General features: G+C 38.1%; 1 protein-coding gene across 1 annotated transcript in view; it reads left to right on the top strand.

Annotated features, from left to right (window-relative positions):
- Positions 1-18,953, top strand: part of LOC135471073 (pleckstrin homology domain-containing family G member 7-like) — a 19,976-nt gene continuing 1,023 nt past the window's right edge. The window contains exons 1-15 of the mRNA XM_064750120.1: positions 1-138; positions 458-571; positions 7,231-7,304; positions 8,392-8,567; positions 8,876-8,916; positions 9,695-9,793; positions 10,445-10,597; positions 10,980-11,075; positions 11,904-12,011; positions 12,447-12,563; positions 12,787-12,961; positions 13,786-13,901; positions 16,482-16,575; positions 17,443-17,525; positions 17,817-17,969. Of these exons, the coding sequence (XP_064606190.1) occupies positions 1-138; positions 458-571; positions 7,231-7,304; positions 8,392-8,567; positions 8,876-8,916; positions 9,695-9,793; positions 10,445-10,597; positions 10,980-11,075; positions 11,904-12,011; positions 12,447-12,563; positions 12,787-12,961; positions 13,786-13,901; positions 16,482-16,575; positions 17,443-17,525; positions 17,817-17,969 (1,737 nt within the window). The remainder of the gene's footprint in view (positions 139-457; positions 572-7,230; positions 7,305-8,391; positions 8,568-8,875; positions 8,917-9,694; positions 9,794-10,444; positions 10,598-10,979; positions 11,076-11,903; positions 12,012-12,446; positions 12,564-12,786; positions 12,962-13,785; positions 13,902-16,481; positions 16,576-17,442; positions 17,526-17,816; positions 17,970-18,953) is intronic.

The following is an 18,953-nucleotide window of genomic DNA, read 5'->3' as shown; positions in this document are numbered from 1 at the left end:
ATGGTGTCTGACCACCTTCAACAAGACGTTAGATTACCGATACAAATGTACTCGGAATCGCCACGTGGCTTGTGCAAGAAGCGAGTTCTGTCACGGGGATTTTCTTTGGACTCAATCTCCCTTCAGCCATTACTCAAGGTAAGGTCTTACTTGGGCGGATCTGTCATTTCAGCGGTGTAATTTTTTTATTTCATGCCAATTTGACATTTGAAATTCATTTCTGAAAGCCATCATTATTTGACTTGTAGTAATAATCTGGCTCTAAATTATTTTACTGTGACTTTATTACTTCATGTTAAATAACTGTTTATGTTACCTCACACTTTTCATGCTGTTTTCCTGAAGTGTTGGTTTTTTTATCAACGTTAGATTTCGTTCTAATACACAGAATATATTTCATTTACGTTAATGTGTAATTTCCACATTCTTGTTCAAACCTTGGCATATTTTTTGTTAGCCTGTCAAAAGAACGAGCTTGGGGAGTTTGAGCAGTGTATCTGATGACAGTGAGTTTGAACCATCGCCTCCGTTTCCAAGAAGAGGACGGCGATACGCCATTGATGAGACAAAGGTTGGTGAGTAATGAGCTGTACGGAATAAACACAGTCTTTGATTTGAACTGACTCGGTAGCAGGGTAACACAATAGGCGCACTGAGGCTAACGAACCGGTCAAGTGTATTCAGTTCTGAAGTTCAGACTGACACTGTTTAATTGCGATATCGGGGAAAGTAACTGGTGTTATGACTGCCGTATTCCCTAAGGTTCTTCGTGCTTTTGCCACTCTGCTCATATCGTCACATCCAACAATCTCCTGGGTCTCCAACTAAATTACAGTATTAGATTATGAGACTCATTGTAAAGCACTGCCATGGATATAAGTATTTACACATTCGTCAGCGAATGGCAAAGTGTATACCCATTCCTTGTAAGGTTTCATACGGAACTTTGCATATGTGAGACGGGGTGGCTCCAGTTAAGTAACGCCATTATCTAAATGCAAATTAAATACATTATCAGTTTTGTAAATTGGGGAGTGTAGTTAAAGGTACAAAGCGGTCGGAGATCTTTCGTTGAAATATGTTTGTTTCAATGTACTGCTTTTTTGTTGAGACGCTTGGTGAAAAGGGATTACTACAGCGGGTTTGAATGGAAATCTCAGATATCCCAGACAGAAATCTCCCAGTGGCAGATCTCTAGGAATATTTAGTGGCAGGAGAGTCAGACCGTCTGTATGCCATAATGACGAGAATACAATAAAGACTAAACGTAATAAAATCCCAGATAGAAAGCGGGCCTGGAAGACATTTGGCACTTATATGGTGTATAGCCTGATGGCCTGTTGAAGGCGGTCTGTTTGTCTTTTTTGCCATGTGTTGATCGTTCTTGCAGGAAAGCCAACATCCCCACGACATTAATATGTCCATGATTTCGTCAAATCATTTATAGGCCTACATGCTGTCCCACATATACATGTGCTGTACACATATAGATAAATCCATTTGCGGAAGGAATGGAAATGTGACCATACTGGTCACGATAAGAGCGCTTTACGCAAATCGATGGGATATTACTAACTGCCATTCGCTTAATAAAACTTAACCACATACCTAACTGTCAACTGTTTAGTGTGTATTTTAAATTTGTGGTATCTTACAAGAATCAGTTTAGCCTGATTTCGATGTCCCATAATCTTCAGATGTTTTTATTCAAACAATGGTGTGGCAATTAGTTTGCAGCAATAAGATATAGCCATAACTGTTAGCACGTTTCAATCCATGCAACTGGATATTCACATTCCATTTCATGAACAAACGGAATAATACCGATTCGTTCACCATAAATATAGATGGCAAAGAAAGATATAATGGATTGAATGTAAAGAACAAACATAAGCCGTTTACTTAACGTTAGTTTAATAGCTATAAGAGTAATGTTTTGAAGCTTTTTTTTGTTTTGAAGAATGTTATCTTCAATGGAAATAAGAAGAATAACAATCCTTGAATTCGTACATATATGTGTTATTGAAAATCTAATTGAAGTACATTTTAATTCTGGCACTTGTTGGAACGTTGTTTGGAAAATGATCTGGGGTTCGATGGAGATATTTGTTTTTCTATCTAAAGTTGGAGCAGTTCCTTCGTCATACAACAAACATGTATCCGTAAATATTCCCCAGCAGATAAAGAAATGGTCAAGCTCAGGGATATCTCTAGAAACGGCGAGGAAGTGCAACTCAAGTTAAGAAAGAAAGCATTACTTAGAAGAAAATTGATCATATCATTTTCTCTAACTAATTGGCACAAATATCGATTTTAACAAAAATACCACACGGCTAGCCTGATATCGTCGAACAGATAACATTTCATCGGGAACGGAAAAAATAACCTCACGTAACAGTCACACTTCTGTACAAATTGACACCGGGGCAGCCACCTCGGTGAGCCTTCAGTAGGAGTCTCTTCAACTCTGACGATATTTTGTTATTTTAGTTGAGTAGGGCTTACCATATACCGTGTGCTGATCGTGCTAGCTGTCGAACTTCGTCCATCACAAACGGTTTAAGATGGTTACACATGATAACAGATCGGATGTGGACTAGAAAGTGTCGAAAATCTAGGATTTTGCATCTAGGAATCGTGTGGATATGTGAAGCTAACAACTAAAATCTGCATGTATCGCCTTCCCCCTATAACTCCTTCCCTCCTCATAAGGAAATAATTATATATATAATGTATTTTTACCACTGTACTACAATAATTTGGTTTAGTTACGTCATTAAGACAATATATTGACATCCCATGCAGTGTGAATTGCCCTTTACCGCTGGTTATAATTATGGCCTACACTTTTTAACATGGCGGTATTCGTGCTTACATAAAACTACATTTTTGCAATATTGGCAACCTAATCCCACTAGCAAACATAATTCAGAAGATTTAGTTTAACTCTGTTCAATTAGTTTCCTTGATTATATTTTCCACCCCATATTAGAGCTCGTAGTTAAGCCCTTAGTTTACATTAATAAAAGCAAAGACGTCGCATTCACTATACCTCAATATCTATATATAATAAAAAAAATCCTGTTTTAAAAGTGTTAAAAAAAGCAGTTGATCTTGCGTGTCATGGCTGTCTTTTAGGCAGTAGTTTGTTGTGTTTGTTCTTAGTTCCTGATGGATCGTTAGAGGACCAAGTCAACCGTGTGATATTTATGGCGTGGTTTCTTCGGACAACCGTGCTCTTGTCCTTCATATGGTCAGCGACAGATAAATATGAGCGTAGGTTTTAATCTCGCCAGGTTTGACTGACACACACCTGCTTTGATCGTTACAAACGTCACTTCATAAATGATCAATATGGCTGTGCTGGATTTGTGTTTGGAGAAAAAGTACACAGGATTCTTAGACGCTCTGGTGACTGATTGCTCCTTTCGGACTTGGAAATTTTGTTAGCCTTATTCTACCGCGCTGACGACGAAATGATTGCCTTGCGTCGTAAATAAGTTTTAGAAGGAGAATCGAATTCATTTACAATAAAACGTCATAAATATTTTTATCAATAATCCAAAGGACAAGAATGATAACTCGTTTATCAGCTGAATTTGCATGACTCTCCATCAACCTTACATTATTCATCGCGACCGATGCCACCGTGATAAATAGGTACTTGTTTGGAGAGTGCTCAAAAGGTAGCACTGCATAAGCTGCCCGAGACGTCAGCTTCTTACAGTTTGTGTTCTTTTTGTGGCTACAAGGAATAAGTTCAACATCACCAAGTAACTAATAGGAAATTTATGTATCACTGCGTAGAACTTCTTTTAAATTTATTAATATAATATTCATAGCTCTTGACTGTTTTTGTAAGAGTGCTTTGAAGCTGTACCTTCATTTCATCTGAACTACATGTATTCGGTATAGACAACGATTTCCAGGGATAGAGATGCTTACGAGAATTACTAGCAGTTGTGGTCCCTACATGCGCAGTCGATTCTACTAAAATGTTGGTTAAGGTTGTCTTATATATCAAGCCCTTGATCCATTCCTAAGGAAGGTTATTTCCACCAGGCTATACGTGACTCGTCTCGGGGTAAAACGGCTTATGTCCAGGGCAGGTCCATCCTAGGGTTTCCCCGGTTACTTCACTGGTAACGTGCTCCAGCTTCAGGATAAACTACGCTGAAACTGCATGAATAAGGCGTATGGCAAAAGTTAGCATTTGGATGTTTTCAGTCCAAGCAAGAATATCGTCCTTCCAACGAATCCGCTAAAGTTCGACATTGTGTCTATCTACGACTGATTTCATCCTATGAGGGCTTTAGGATGTATAAACATCTAGTTATTTATGAATCTTGAACTGTACTGTTAAGAATACAATTGCCAGTGAAAGGAGTCACACACGTTTATTTAACTATGCCTGCTGTTCTTGATAAGATAACTACCCTTCGTAGACAAGAACGGTAGGATTGCAACTTTCAGGTGATCAGGGCGGTGTAAGTAATATTTCTTGGACTACAGGGAAAAGGAACAAGAGAGGAACCCCAATCGTCACACATAATTACCCCTCGATTGTGTTTCCAGGTCTAATAACATGTCAGCTTCTACTGACAAGTCTTCTAGTTGATCCTGTGGTGTATCACTCAACGGATGTCTTTCAGATTGACGTTTACATACGATAAAATACAGAATAGAGAATAAAATCAGCAGCGACGAAAGTGTGAGAGATGGCATATGGTCGCACGTAACCGGTGAAATACAGCATCTTATCAGTTCACATCATTTAAGGTTTTAATCTAACTGTTCATATAAAGGATAAATATTTGCAATATACTCGCCCCTAACGCCATGCTTTAAGTAGAATTAGGTAAAAAATATAGAACAACGCAAAGAAACCAGGCTTTGGGAATGCTTAATCCACCAGAAGAATCCTGGTGTATGCAGGAATACAATATAATATAAAACCTCTGGTTCTGATTTTCACGTTATGTCCTTACCTACTTAAAATATACCTGACATGGGCATTTGATTCAATTTGCCATAATCCTTATTTTTGAAGCTGAACTCAATTCAACAAAAATTCATCAAGGTATAATATTAAAATAGAAGCCGTTTGATGGTCGCGAAGGGTGTCGATCTTTATTTTGTAATCACTTGTTCATCACATACATGTACATATTTAACAATAGCACCAGTAACTGACCACTATTCATGAAGAATGTTAGTGCTTCATCACAAAATGGACTGCAATTTTTAACACCTACCTTTAATACCTTCTCGTACCTTTTAACAAATACTTTTTAAGACCATGTGTGCTTTTTAAATTGCACTTTTCAACACCCACTTTTCAGCCCCATTTCATATGGAGCAGTAAAGCAATTGTTTTATTGTGTACAAACACGAGTCACCTGAAGTTCCCTTTAACCAAACTGTAATCACTCACTTTAGTAGTCTGAGGTGCACTTGGTTCTCCACCATGAACTATCCGGTATAATCATTGAAGGTAGCCACGTGGTGAAAACTTTTCCACCTGAAGCTGATCGATATTCACAGATAATTGAAAGATTTACTGTATGTCAATGATAGATATCAAACTTCTCACACTCTGACATCAAATTTTAATGAGACGGGCTTTCCTTTAAGCTGGTTCCAATCTGGAACTGATCCCTGTTGATCGTTCCCTGTCTAAATGCTAATGCTTTCCCTTTGAAACGTTTACTCCGTCACATACTGTGTGCAGCTTCAACGTGGATGTATGTCCACGTTTGGCTCTGTTCAATAGCTCCGTAAAGGGTGTTTTTCTAATGAGAAAAAGCTAAGGATGTGACCTTACGTTAAATGCGGAATTGTGCATGATTTAATTGGGAACATTTCTGCTTGTGTGAATGGATCAGTGTGATAAGATTTTTGTATTGGGCATTTGTGTCTGGTGTGCCGATCAGTCGCTAACATGTAATATAAGACTAGTTTTCAAGATGTGGCACAAGGCTCAAACTCGTCCTAAACAAGAGCTTTATCTATAGTAGTTAGTTGTCTACACTTGACTTTGGTTATTGCAATTCTGGTCCGGCCCTGTCCAAATGCTGCGAAATGATGAAACAAATGTAATGGGGGAAAATATATTTGTATAGCTCTTGGAGCGAATATTCAAAGCATCTTTAAGTACCATATGAAACGTTTCTTAAAGTGTCCTTTAAGAAAGACATCATGGTGGTTGTAAAATATTCGTCCAGCCAGGTTTACGTTTGGGACCATCGCACGTCTTAATCATCAAATGTGATCAATGCAGGTTTTGTATAAGATACTGTGTGGGCAATAGATAAAGGCAATAAATGATAAAGCGGTTGTTATTTCGAAAGTTATTTCTCCTGATGTCCTTGTTTACTCTATAAATAAACCTTTAATCTGGTCGTGGATCAGCCTTGTGAGAGAAACCAGAAACACGATGTCTCGTCATTATGTACTACTCGTACTCTACGTACATAAGGCTAAAAGGAAAAAACACGGTTCACGGGACGAGAGGGAGGATATCTGCGTTCTCGGGTTGTAGAAATTATTATCTCCTGATAGGTTAAATAACAAGATAAGGGCGCTTTCGATTTTCTCAGTGTATAATATTTATGCAACATCACAAAAATAAAAAGAGGTGAGGATATACGTTGGTGTATATGTAGAAAACTTCATCAGTGCATATCTACAGGTCTAGAGTTGTCTTTTCGTTCAGTGATTATTCCTCAAAGGCTCAGTTCAAACAACTCTAAGGCTTAGTTAAGACAACTCTATCGTAATAAATAGATGTTCGAATCCAGTCCTCGCAATTCTGCAGTTCTCCAAGCGGCTGCGGCATTACATCAGCAGTAAAGTGTATAGCTTCGCAAGCGGCGTAGCCCGTCCAACTTTTTGCCGTTTCGCTCACTCATAGGCGTGAACAACGTCATCCTAGTCAAGCGCCAATCAAGCAAATAGATTTGAAGTCTTTAAATAATATAACAGCTTTTAAGATTAGACCATTAGATTATGTAATTCCACACTTTTGAAAATTAAGGAAATTGACAATACATTTTGCAAAAAGACAAACGAATGTTTTTTCATTATTATCGGAATTGAAACTAACAGCTGTAACTGGAAAAATATCAATAATCATTGTATAAGAGGGAACATTTTTGCCTTGTTTCAATGGAAGAGGGAGTTCTGCTTGTCGAGAATATCCACGGGGGCCTGTCTGTCTTGCTTTTCCAGCATGTTGGAGACTGCTCGCCGGAGAGCCTGTCCCCAGAGCCGGAGATATTATGGGAAGATCTGGAACACAACAGGTGATGTTCATATTTCCATACTCTCTCAGTGATTCACGTGGTTTGCTTACTTCATTGCCAGACACGTGTTGACAGATAGGCGTTGGCAGACGCAAGGCAGAATATTGGGAGATGTATATATTCGTGCTTATGTCGGAAGTCAATTATAAATTAGGGATGTATCTTGGAAAACGGTGAAATTCGGGCGCTAAGTAATATGGTGCTAAGTGGAAGTTGTAATATATTAATTTGTTTATGCTGAGACCTCCCTGAGGCAGCCTAATGGTTTTAGAATGGTGGTTCGTATAAACATAGAAGGCAACGTGTTATGTGCGAGAACATATATGGTATCAATCCAAGTCTGGAAAAATCCATGGGCAGAAATGATCAGCAAGTAATGTATCGATTCCTTCATCCCAGAGTTTTATGTGGCTAACCCCACTAACTAAATCGACACACTTATTCATTGGTTAAATATGCGCATCCTAGAATCTAACTGCCGGCAATTACCCTCAGTTGTTTTTGCAAAGAAGTTAATAGTAATCCACGGATCGCGTCATTTCTTTGATGCCATTTTTAATGGCGAGTCTCCTATTGTTATAAACAGGACACGTATGAAAAGCCTGTGTAGATAAGACAAGTGGCAGTGTTACTTCTCAAGATCATATAAACGTCATTATCATGTGGTCGTGTGTGGAGGTTCTGCCATCAGGCTAGGATACGGGCTTACACCTGAATCTCAGTGACCTTTCCATTACCCGCCTCCCCTATCTTTTTATTAACCCTGCCGCCCGTCGCCCGAAGCTGTGAGATTTAACGTGCTTCAACTAAGCGCTGCCGTTAAACAACATGCCCCGGGAAGACCCAGTGAACGCTTGTTAGCATCTGGGGTGGATGGTGATGGCTAGGTGTCCTGCCTTAATGAAGCTATCCATTTGGGTGCTTCCACACCAATAGCATTGCGGTGCGAGCATCTTTTGCTATTCCGTCCGTCGGAAAAATGCGTAGGCTCTTGAAAATGTATCAAGACTAGCTACAGAGTGACTGTTATTTGTCCTACAGCAAATGTAGTACTTGATGTAATTGTAAACCTTGTCTTCTCTCCCAGTGTGATGGCACACCGCGAAGGGAGACGAAGAAGCTCTCTGGACCTCCCTCTCGAAGTGAATTCCAGAGACTGCCTGTTGCAGAAGCCCACCAGAAAGCCTCTAGTCCGTCAACACACCATAGCGGACTTTGCTGCTCTCCGCCAGTCCTCATCTACGAGCACCACACCTACAGATGGTAAGTCTTCGGAAATGGCGATCCATTCTGCTCATGGCTGGGAGACATTAATCACACATACATGTTTGTTTAGTTATTAGTTTTCCAATAAACAAACTCGACAAGTGATAGATTTTTGTCCTGCTGATCAAACAGATTTTCATTTACGTGTGTTTTCATGCTGACTGAGTGCATAATGCTATTTGCGTTCTGTTTTGCGATGAAGATATACTTCATCTGTTAGTCAAGTGTCAGTCAGTGGTAAGCCGTGGAACATGAACTATAATATATATAACGTAAACAATTGTCAAATCCTTTTTCTTTTTCAGATTCAAAGAAACCTAGACAAACATTTTCCCTGCTCAAACTGGTAAGCACCATTACAATTACCATTGTAGCGTTTATTTTTAGTACGTCAGATAAACTCATATCTGACCGCTAGTTGTGGAACTGTTGGTGCTTCCCAGTTGTATGTTGTCATTCATACACGTGACGCCTTTCAAGCGTGGTATTACGACTAAGCTGTTGTTATACAAACTGTGATATGTATCCCTATACCTATGTTGAAAAAATCCATCCAATTAATGGTGATATACTCTCTACCAGTGTCAGACATTGTATCAGAACGACATGCCAAAGCAACGTGGAAGATGTATCTAGTCAGACGTACGCTGTCTATGGGGACATAATGATCATCTCTGTGCACAAATCGATTGTATGAGACCACGATGTTAAGCCTAAGACATCTTGTTTACACCCAAACCTCCTTTAGCTCAGCAATGTCTTTATATAGACTGTCACTGTGGCAATAGCATTATCGGGGACAGTATCTTGGATGACATCGTCACGCCTACGGGTTACACAGCACATCGTACACATGTACAATCCATTCGGTCTGTTCTGCGTATACAAGGACTGACATACACCCTTATGGCATTCGAGGAGATGTTGCCAGAGATTGTCAGGTATCCACTTCTGTCATCGTTATAGGTGTTTAATTACAAATGTATCCCTAATCTATCAAATTAAGTGAAGCTGTCAGTAGGATTATTTATCGAGTATCCGCTTCTCGGTGTGACGAGTCTTTGTTATAAAATAAGTATTGTAATTCGATGTGGCAACCAAATGGTGGTTTACTTTTTTTTCAGATGAAATCACGGAGTAAAGAATCTCTTTCTCAGCTCTCTGATGCTCTTTCACAGATAAATAGGTCCGAGTTCAAGGACGCCCATTTAACTCGGTATAAGGTAATTATCATTTAGAGTTTCAAGAAATGCAATTAGTTTGTCATACATGCGAGAGTGATCGCTTCTATGACGTCATTGTGTGGAAAATCCACTTTGTTTCCATAGATCAGAAAGTACTTTTGACCCGTCACTGAATGTGACATTTATAGCTATTTGTATTTGAAAGTGGTATCCTGAAAAACTGATCTTATGCATGTAGCTGGATGAGCCGTTCCATGATATTAAAACTTAATATAATTTTATGAATTGTCGTTATTTACATCCATGTTTTCTGGTGATGACGTCTGTGGCAGGACACTGATATCTTCCTCAGTTCTCATGTTTAACAAAGCCTCGAAATCTCGAAATACATCTTACACTAAAATCATTCCCACCGAAATATATGTGAGCTAAATACATGTATGTTGAACTTTGATACTGCATTTTAATAGGGTTTGAAATCGTTTAACGTACAGAAAACACCATCTATCCTAACTTACAGTAGTTATTATTTTCAAGTTCTTTTGCCTAAACCATATTATAACGGCACGTATCATATGCAGGTTTTATACAGCAATTAATTCGACCAAACAGGCATGTGGTTAACATTTCGGCTTCCCCCCCCAGACAGTGCACGTATAATCTAAAGGCCATCTGTTTTGAATCTCTCAGAATGCTCACTGGTCAGACTTGATAACCGACCCAGACATAAAGAGGGAGGTTACCAATCTGCAGGAACCAGAAGGAAAGCGCCGAGAGGCGGTATGGGAGCTGTTTAAAAGCGAATGTGTCTTTCTCATCGACCACCTCATGGTTTTGAAGCATGTAGGTATCTATTGCCACAGGAATGCTGCATATTGTTTCCACTAGATATTCATTCACTTAAAATTATAAGTTGTATGATTGGAAGAATAAATGATTGAATGCTTGGGTTTAACGTCGTACTGGATAACGAATAACGAATATATAAATAAATGTATATTTATATATATCTTGTCTTTAGATTTTGTTATTATTAAATATTCACTTCTAATGACGACAGTAACATCTATAACAACAACAAAAAAAACTTAAGTGTGCATGTCAACTAAATGATGTACATCATGGGACACTTGATTTCCTGAGTTTGCTGGTGCCATTATAATTCAACACTGCTCCTGGCACACTTCCCTGGTTTCACTTCCTGTTTGTTTTCTGGTCTACTTAGTGCTTCTTGGAACCTCTGAAGAAGCTACAAGTGGATGGATTCTTGATGTACGCGGAGCCGGCAGAACTGTTTTCTAACCTGGATGAGTTATGCTATGTATGTGTCACATTAGTCTACATCATGTAGGTTTTCACTACACGCACGTCTAAAAATGTATTTTTGTTCAAGTTTACCATTTTGCTATATCGTTTCTATATAAAAGGTATTTGAAGGTTTTAAGGAAACTACGTACGGAAAGGTTACACAAGTTTGTGGAAAATTAAGCAAATTCTATCGGAGGACGACGGATAAATGCATAGAAAATGTTAATATGTATATTAATGCTCCATTTTTGAGTAGGAAATCGCACCCTTCACCAAATGTATTTGCCAGAATGGTGAATTAACGATGTTTGACGTGTGCAAAGTGATGGCATTTGAAAAAGATTATATGCACTTGAGGGTTTGGCATTGGGTGTATGCAAGATAAGAAAACCTGATAATATAACAGAAATTCTTTTTCAAGCTAGCCCATGTGGGGAAGTTACAGTACTGTGTATACTACACTAAAAAATTTATTTTAACAGAAGTCTGTTGTCTGAATGATACTAGAATGTATTCTGCTATTGCAACAAACTATTCTGTTAAATATAACACGTATTCTATTGATTCAACATAAAGATTCTGTTAGACCAGCAGGATATGTTGTCTATGAGATAGTATTATGTTATAATAACAGAATACATTCTAGCAAGGCTCAGGTAACAAACTTCTGTTAAAAGTAACAGTTTAATTTTTTGGTGTGTCACACACCGAGTTGTATTTGCACTGTTTTGCCTACCACACGTCTAGGCCGGTGTCAATGATCGATCGTAAAACGCGTAAACAAGATTAGTCGTTTCAAAAATGCAAATGACATATACAACTTTATGTTTCATATTGACAGGTGAGCTACACATTCTGTAAGGATTTTATCTCAGTTATCCTGAAAGACCTGAGCTACCGCCCAACAGAGTTTGGAAGGACCAAGATACTTATAAAAACTTTTCACCGTGTAAGTTTAACCGTTATACATCTCTTTGCAATGACTATATGTGCTGTTTTATTCCACTTTCACTGACTGTACATGTATAATGAGTTGTTACATATCCCAGAAGTCTTTCCTCAATCTTTGCTGTTTCTTCCCACCATAATGCTCGCCACCGTCGAATAAGTGAAATATTCTGGAGTGCAGCTTGAAATAAATAAATATTTGAATGAATCAACCCTTGTTAAGACTGGTTGCCCATAAAGAGTTTGTCACATACTATACATGCACTGAGCATGTTACTCTCCTGGAAGTATACCACAAATGTAATCAGTGGCCGTCAGTGTGACGAGTGCCTCATGCAAATTGGCTGCTTATTGTCTTAAAGCAGAAATATTTCGACAACATTTGGACGGAACAAAAATCATATTCGGTGGCTTCTAACGCTTGTTATCAACTCAGTTTTCAGCTTTGTCACGTGACGCGGGTGTTTTTCATTCTTATTGCTTGAATTATGTCAACGCTTTGGGCTACTTGGAAAGGTTGTTAAAGAACGACGACTTTGCTGACTTTATTAAGGTACATATGATGCATGATATACATGTTTAGTTATACACATGTATTATTGTGACGGTACATAATATTAATAAGTGTTCATACATGTGACTAAATGCGGCTGATATTTATTAATTTTGACATTAACATTTGAACAGGCTTCTTGTATTTAAATGATATTCTTTAAATGCAAATATTTTTTGATAGGTCTTCAAATGAAGCTTTTTATTATTTGTGTAATTTCTAGTGGTGCGAACAAGACGCAAGATGCAAAAGACTTCAGATAACGGACCTGTTGGTAGCCCCTGTTCAACGGTGTACGAAGCTGCCATTGATACTTTCCAATATTCGAAACTATACCAAGGATCCAGAAGAGAAGAGGCAACTATCAGAATCCATCCAGACTGTGGAGAAATCTCTACGTAAGATGTCCGTAGCTTGCTAAGTGCATGGGTTTTACGGTTCCAAATGCCAACTACCGAATTATACAGAAAATATAGCCTGTTTATATTATATTTTGTAAAGAATTTTGCTGTAAAATGTCTAAGTAGCATTTTCATTGATTCAAACCAGATCTGTCAGCATATGTCTTAATGTTTAACACAATTGTTCCTTCTACGGAACCGGAATGATAATATTCAGAATAGCATAATTATTTCAACAATATCAAAGGAGCCAACCAAGCTGTACTCGCGTTAAAGGCAGAATCAATTGCATGATTACATGGGTGAACTAGATTTAAATCACATTGCTCTTCCGTTATGCTGCCTACGTCTATCTAGTAAGTGTTGCTTTACAGTGGTGTATTGTTAGGTACTCTAACCGCATGTTATGGAAAATGTTACGGACGGATTATGATGAAATTTATGCATAACTTAGACTTGGACCTGGCACTAAGTCGTCGTGATCTGGATCTGGATTCGGATCCAAGGATTTTTTCAACGACTCTGAGTCGACATAGTGTGGGATTTGTGCATTAAACTGCGGCGGATGTTTGAACTTCGAATATTCTAGTTTTAGCAACGCGACTTTATATCAGGCTTGAAAGGTTGCAAAAATACAAAAAGCTTTAGCCAGTCAAAGAAATGTAGATTTAAACAACGGGCCCAGGTTGCCAACGCTTGTTTGTCATTAAAACATTAGTCAAGGGCAACTTCTTCTTGAAGATACATTTTTTTTATCTTTGGTACATGTTTATTCTATTTGTATTTGACTATTGACTATTAAACGTGCTCTTTTCTTGCAGGAAATCTAGAAGATAAGTTAAAGTGGGTGAGGAATTTGGAGAGGGTGCAAGAGATTCAGCAGAACTTGGTGTGGCCTAGCGTAACAGAACTGGACCCACGGGGCTATATCCCAGAGGTATGAGTTAGCACTAAATGACATAACACGTAATGACTCTTGTCTCTGAACTTCAAAACGTGTTGAAAAATCGCAGGGAGGCATAAGTTGTGGAACACGTTTACAATCACCGGTCCATTTTATTCAGATTAATGTACATTTTACAGATATTTGCTTTTGCAAATACAACACAATGCTCTGTATTCAGATAGTACTATTTTGTTGTGGATAACCCGAAACTAATTGTACGCATAATTTTATTTATCGCATTTAGTTTTCCGACCACGTTTTGCTGCGACATGACATTTGTCTTGTTACAGCAATGTTATTACATCTGTGAAAGTGACACGATAGTCAAATACGTCTTAATATGTATGACAAAAGTTTGACAAGACTCTTACCAGTATCAGTCTTAAGATTCTGAACGAAAGGCTTTCAACCGATAAGGAGACAGGGCCATGCTCGGACGTACATGGCACTAAAAAACAACCAGTTACAAAAGCAGTTCCCGTTTTACGGTTAGATTTGTCCCGGCATTTGCATGTGTTCTCAGGCGAGCTGCCATTCTTTTGATGTGTGTATAATTACAATCTAATCAGCGCGTCTGGTCATTACGTCTGATCATCACGTCTGCGAGGAATACACACTGACTATCCAACCCCGCTCAGTGAAGCAGGAGAAGTGGAGAATGAATCTGTGGCCAATCTATAATGGTGTCCTGAGGCGAGCTCCGCTCCGATTTGCTAAGATTTAATTACCCTAAGTAACCTTTTGTTCAGTATACTCTGTTCCTAAGATTGTATCCTTGTGGTGGAATAACTCCAATGGACTATGGCTGAGTTAACGCATTGGTTTTCCCGGGTACAAACCCTAAACCGCTATCGTAATTGAATAAAAAATATTGATATAAGTAATTAGGCAGGGGTAATAAACAAAAGATTGGTAGCATACTGGGCTGGAATCAAGATAAGCGAATGTTTTACCTGATTAACTTAACATATTACAAGTTTACTTATTGCATAATGGCGTTAAATGTAAGAGGAAAATGGAGACATTAACACATGTGGCCTTAATACTGTCATAAACTAATAAGCTCTGGACTAAGTGTCGATAGTTATAGTTAAGCACATGAATGTCTGATAGCCAAAATGTGTACTTGAAGGAATACAATAAAGAAAGACCTGTGACTATCTCCTTGACATCTTCTCTCAAGTGTATTCCATAAGTTTTTTACATAATGAATGTATTGTGTACATTGGTGTGGGATACAAAGATTCCGCATTTGGATTTGTGTAATTGGTGGGTCTCTACATTTTGATTAAGGGGTCATCGTCGTTTATGACTATATGGAAACGTTATCGATGTTGATAAGTTGTGAACCATCCTAAAATGCTTTGCTTGGTATTTTCTCCGCATTTAAATGGCACTGAAAGTATTTGTCTCGCGTTTCCTCTGGTCTGACGCCATATTTCTTACAGCGCAAGCGTCACTCTCTACCTGTCGCTTTACATGTCTGCCACCAATAGACAAGCTTGACCATTGGAGCCTGTGAGACGCACGTAACTTTGTTGGATGCAGTACCCCATTACAACTTCCGCTTCTCCGTTTACGAATGTAATACTGTGTATTTTTTGTACAGTCTTTTTTCGCTGCCAGTCTGCCATTTTTGGTGTACAGGTGCATGCTTGGAATCAAAATGATGGAAATTGTCTAAGCTTTGGGCAGGTATGAGTGTGAAATTCTGGACAAGAGGACACAAGGGAAAAGGTTCTTGATGAGGGTGCGAGTGAAATGCCCTTGGCGTTGCAAGGTACCCCTCCCAGCTACCGGCATAGAAATTTTGACGGTCAGCCTATGTCAAGATTTTTATGGCTTCTTTCTCACAGGCTGGGCCAGGTTTGCACCAAAGCTTACTGGCCACGGAATATTTGTTGCCACGGAATTAATGGGAGTCTGTGGCCTGTTTAGGCTTAGCCTCATCACTCGTCTCCTCCCGCGGATCTATTTGATCAGGATTCATCAATAAAATTGTTTTAGGTATTGGTTAGAATAATGTTGTACATACGCTAGATAAAGAGAATGCATGTGAATGAAGTATTATTTGAGACAAACGTTGAGACGTATTGTTTCAGTTTTCTGACATAACTTCCTGCCTCATCACTGTGAGCCCAGTGATATTGGCGTTGTTCAAGATTTCTGTAAAAAATGTGCAGTTGGTGGCAGTGATGTAATACGAAAGGTAGAGAGCGACGCATGCGCTGCAAGGAGTATAGTCTGACGTATTTAGTTATCTCTTTTGTTTGGTTTTTGTGCTTGACATCTTACCCCATAGATATTATTGCATGCTACTGCGTCTTGTGGTGTCCTCACACATTATAACTTGAATCAGCTACAAAGTCTCCCTGTTACACTTTTCTCATATTTACATGATTGTGTATAAAGCTTCTTCCTGTAGCTTGCTTTTAATTTTGAATGCGGTACTAACTAGAACTGATCCACAACCAATAAACTTACTCTTCACGTATTGTGTAGATTACATAGTTGTACGTTTCTTAGAGATACTGATATTGTAATGATATGTGAAAATGCTTCTCTATGTAGTTTCTACGACCCCTGGTGTCAAAGCAGCCATGTGAGAGGCTTTTGGCGAGCCCTAAAAGAAGACTCCTATATGAGGGCCCTGTGACCTTGCTCGGTAAGTGATAGCTGTGATAAAAACACGAACTTTACTGAGGTCGATTTGTTGAAAAGGCTGTGTGATTATGACATCAACAGATATATTGTGTACAGTTGAAAGAAAAGTCAGCTCTAGACAAAATGTACATATGGATCGCAAAAATATCCCGCCAAAAGTCTAAAAAACGTATCTTTCTGTTTTTTGTGATGTATAACGGAGATATCGCAGTTGAAAGTAATCTGAAGGTAGCACATGGTGAAAATCATAAGCGCTGCCAATTTTCGTTGATCAGACGAGAGTTAATTCTATAACCAGTGGAGGCACATTTTTACTTTTTGAGGTTACGCTTTTTGCAATATAAGGTAATAAACGTAGGGTAACAATGACACCATGTCATGCTTCTGGATTCTCTGACATGGCGCATCTCACGGATTTATAAGAATTCCTGGGCACAAATTGATTTATAGAGCACTAGATCTATTTCCACCCCTCTCTCGAAACAAGTGAGATTATATATTGTCTTTTCTTTTAATGTAATTATACAAGGAGATCTCGCCGTCTTAGCTTAAACAGAAAATAAACATCAAACAAGAAAAAGAGACACAAGAGAAAAAAGGTTGATATTATGTTACTCAAGTCGTATTTGTAAGCAAAAAGTTTTAGAAATTACTGAGCATTTAGAAGTTGGTGATGAAGTACACTAAAGAAGACCTTGATTTATTAGCACGACTCTTCAATAAAGACACCAACATCGTTTTCAAGCGATAGAGAAACGTTGTCGTCCCTACCTCAATGTATGTACTGATAACCACAGTGGTCAACCAATACCATGCTATACTTATGTATAGATGCTCGAAATGACTGAAAGGAACGTTTTGATTCCAGAGACGACAAAGACAGCGGAAATGTACCTTTTCCTTTTTGATGATATTCTGCTCTTGGCTCGTATAAAAAGACCTTTAAAAAAGGTATGGCAAGAACTGCATTGCCCGTTGAAATCTTTTAGCAAATTTTAAAGCTTGAAGAGAATGTTCAAGACTCGAATTGTAGCTTTGAAGCAATGGCGATACTTAGTGGTAGTCATGGCGCCTATAGATCTAAGGGAGATAACTCTAGTGGACAAGAAACTAAATCTGTTTTTTAAGTGTGTGACATTTTCTACCGATGTATTTTTCAGTATTTCAAGAGTACATGTAAGCATAATTGTGGACATTTTTACAAGATTATTAGATAATTAAAATTATTCATCTTTATTTTAGAAACAGACCTCCACTGAATCATCAACCAAAAGTAGCTGTACAGTGAATGATGGATCCAAGTATACGGTGTATCGCCAGCCTATCCCTCTGGACCGTTTCGCAGTCTATGACGTTTCTGCCAACGAGACTTCAAGTTCGTCATGTGACTCACTTGTATTAGTTCACATAGTGTTGCCTGTCCTTAATGTTAGACAACTGTAAGAGAATTCAAGGATTGAAACGTACAGGCTGAACAGGATAGACAAGTTTCTCTTTGTCAAACTGGTCGAAGTATCAGACATCCGAGCCGCCAGGCATTACAATGGAGTTCACAGTTCTAATGTTTGTACCCACAAGACTAATGACTGAAATCAAACTATTGATTCACATTTAAAGGAGAAGAAAACATAAAAATGATGCCAAAATCAGATGAAAAAGCGTCAAAACTTATTTGCAAATACGATCTTTAATATCTTTTTGGATTTTTTTTCAAGAGAAAAGGGTATTTGAAAATATTTTTGTATGGTTGGTATTTGGGACCAATTTTTGGTATTTATCGTTGTTGCATAATAATGTTCTAAATAAGGATGTGATACTTGTCTAATAAATTTATTTGAACATAAATGTGTTGTTTGTATCGAAACATATACATTTAACCTAAATTATGATAATATTTATGAACATATTAAAAATATAAATGTGATCCAAACTGAGGTTTAATTCATTTGTTAGCTGAAAAGAACAAATTTTAGTGCAAAAATATTTATTAAACCTGTGTTGTATCCTCATTTTTGACATTATTAAATAAGACGACAAATACCAAAAGGTGGTCCCAAATACCCACCATACAAAAATTATTTTCTAGTGTGTTTTTTCTCCTTAAGGAAAAATTGGAAAAAAGTATTGAAGACGACATTTAGGAATAACTTTTCGCACTTTTTCATCTGAACTTTGTCATTTTTATGTTTACTCCACCTTTAACGTGTAGATTCGTTGCATTGTTAACTAATTTTATGACGAACATTTTATGAATGGATGAATGATTATGACTTAACGCAGCTTTGGCTGAGCATTTAATATGTTAACGGTCCAAATGTATGTTCTGTTTTGCACGACTATGGGCAACGATTGAAATATGTTTAGTAATTGTCACTTGAC

Source organism: Liolophura sinensis, chromosome 7 (genome assembly GCF_032854445.1).
Source record: "Liolophura sinensis isolate JHLJ2023 chromosome 7, CUHK_Ljap_v2, whole genome shotgun sequence".
Lineage (NCBI taxonomy): Eukaryota > Metazoa > Mollusca > Polyplacophora > Chitonida > Chitonidae > Liolophura > Liolophura sinensis.
Note: the sequence above shows the minus strand (reverse complement) of the source record. Positions and strands in the feature narration are given on the sequence as shown.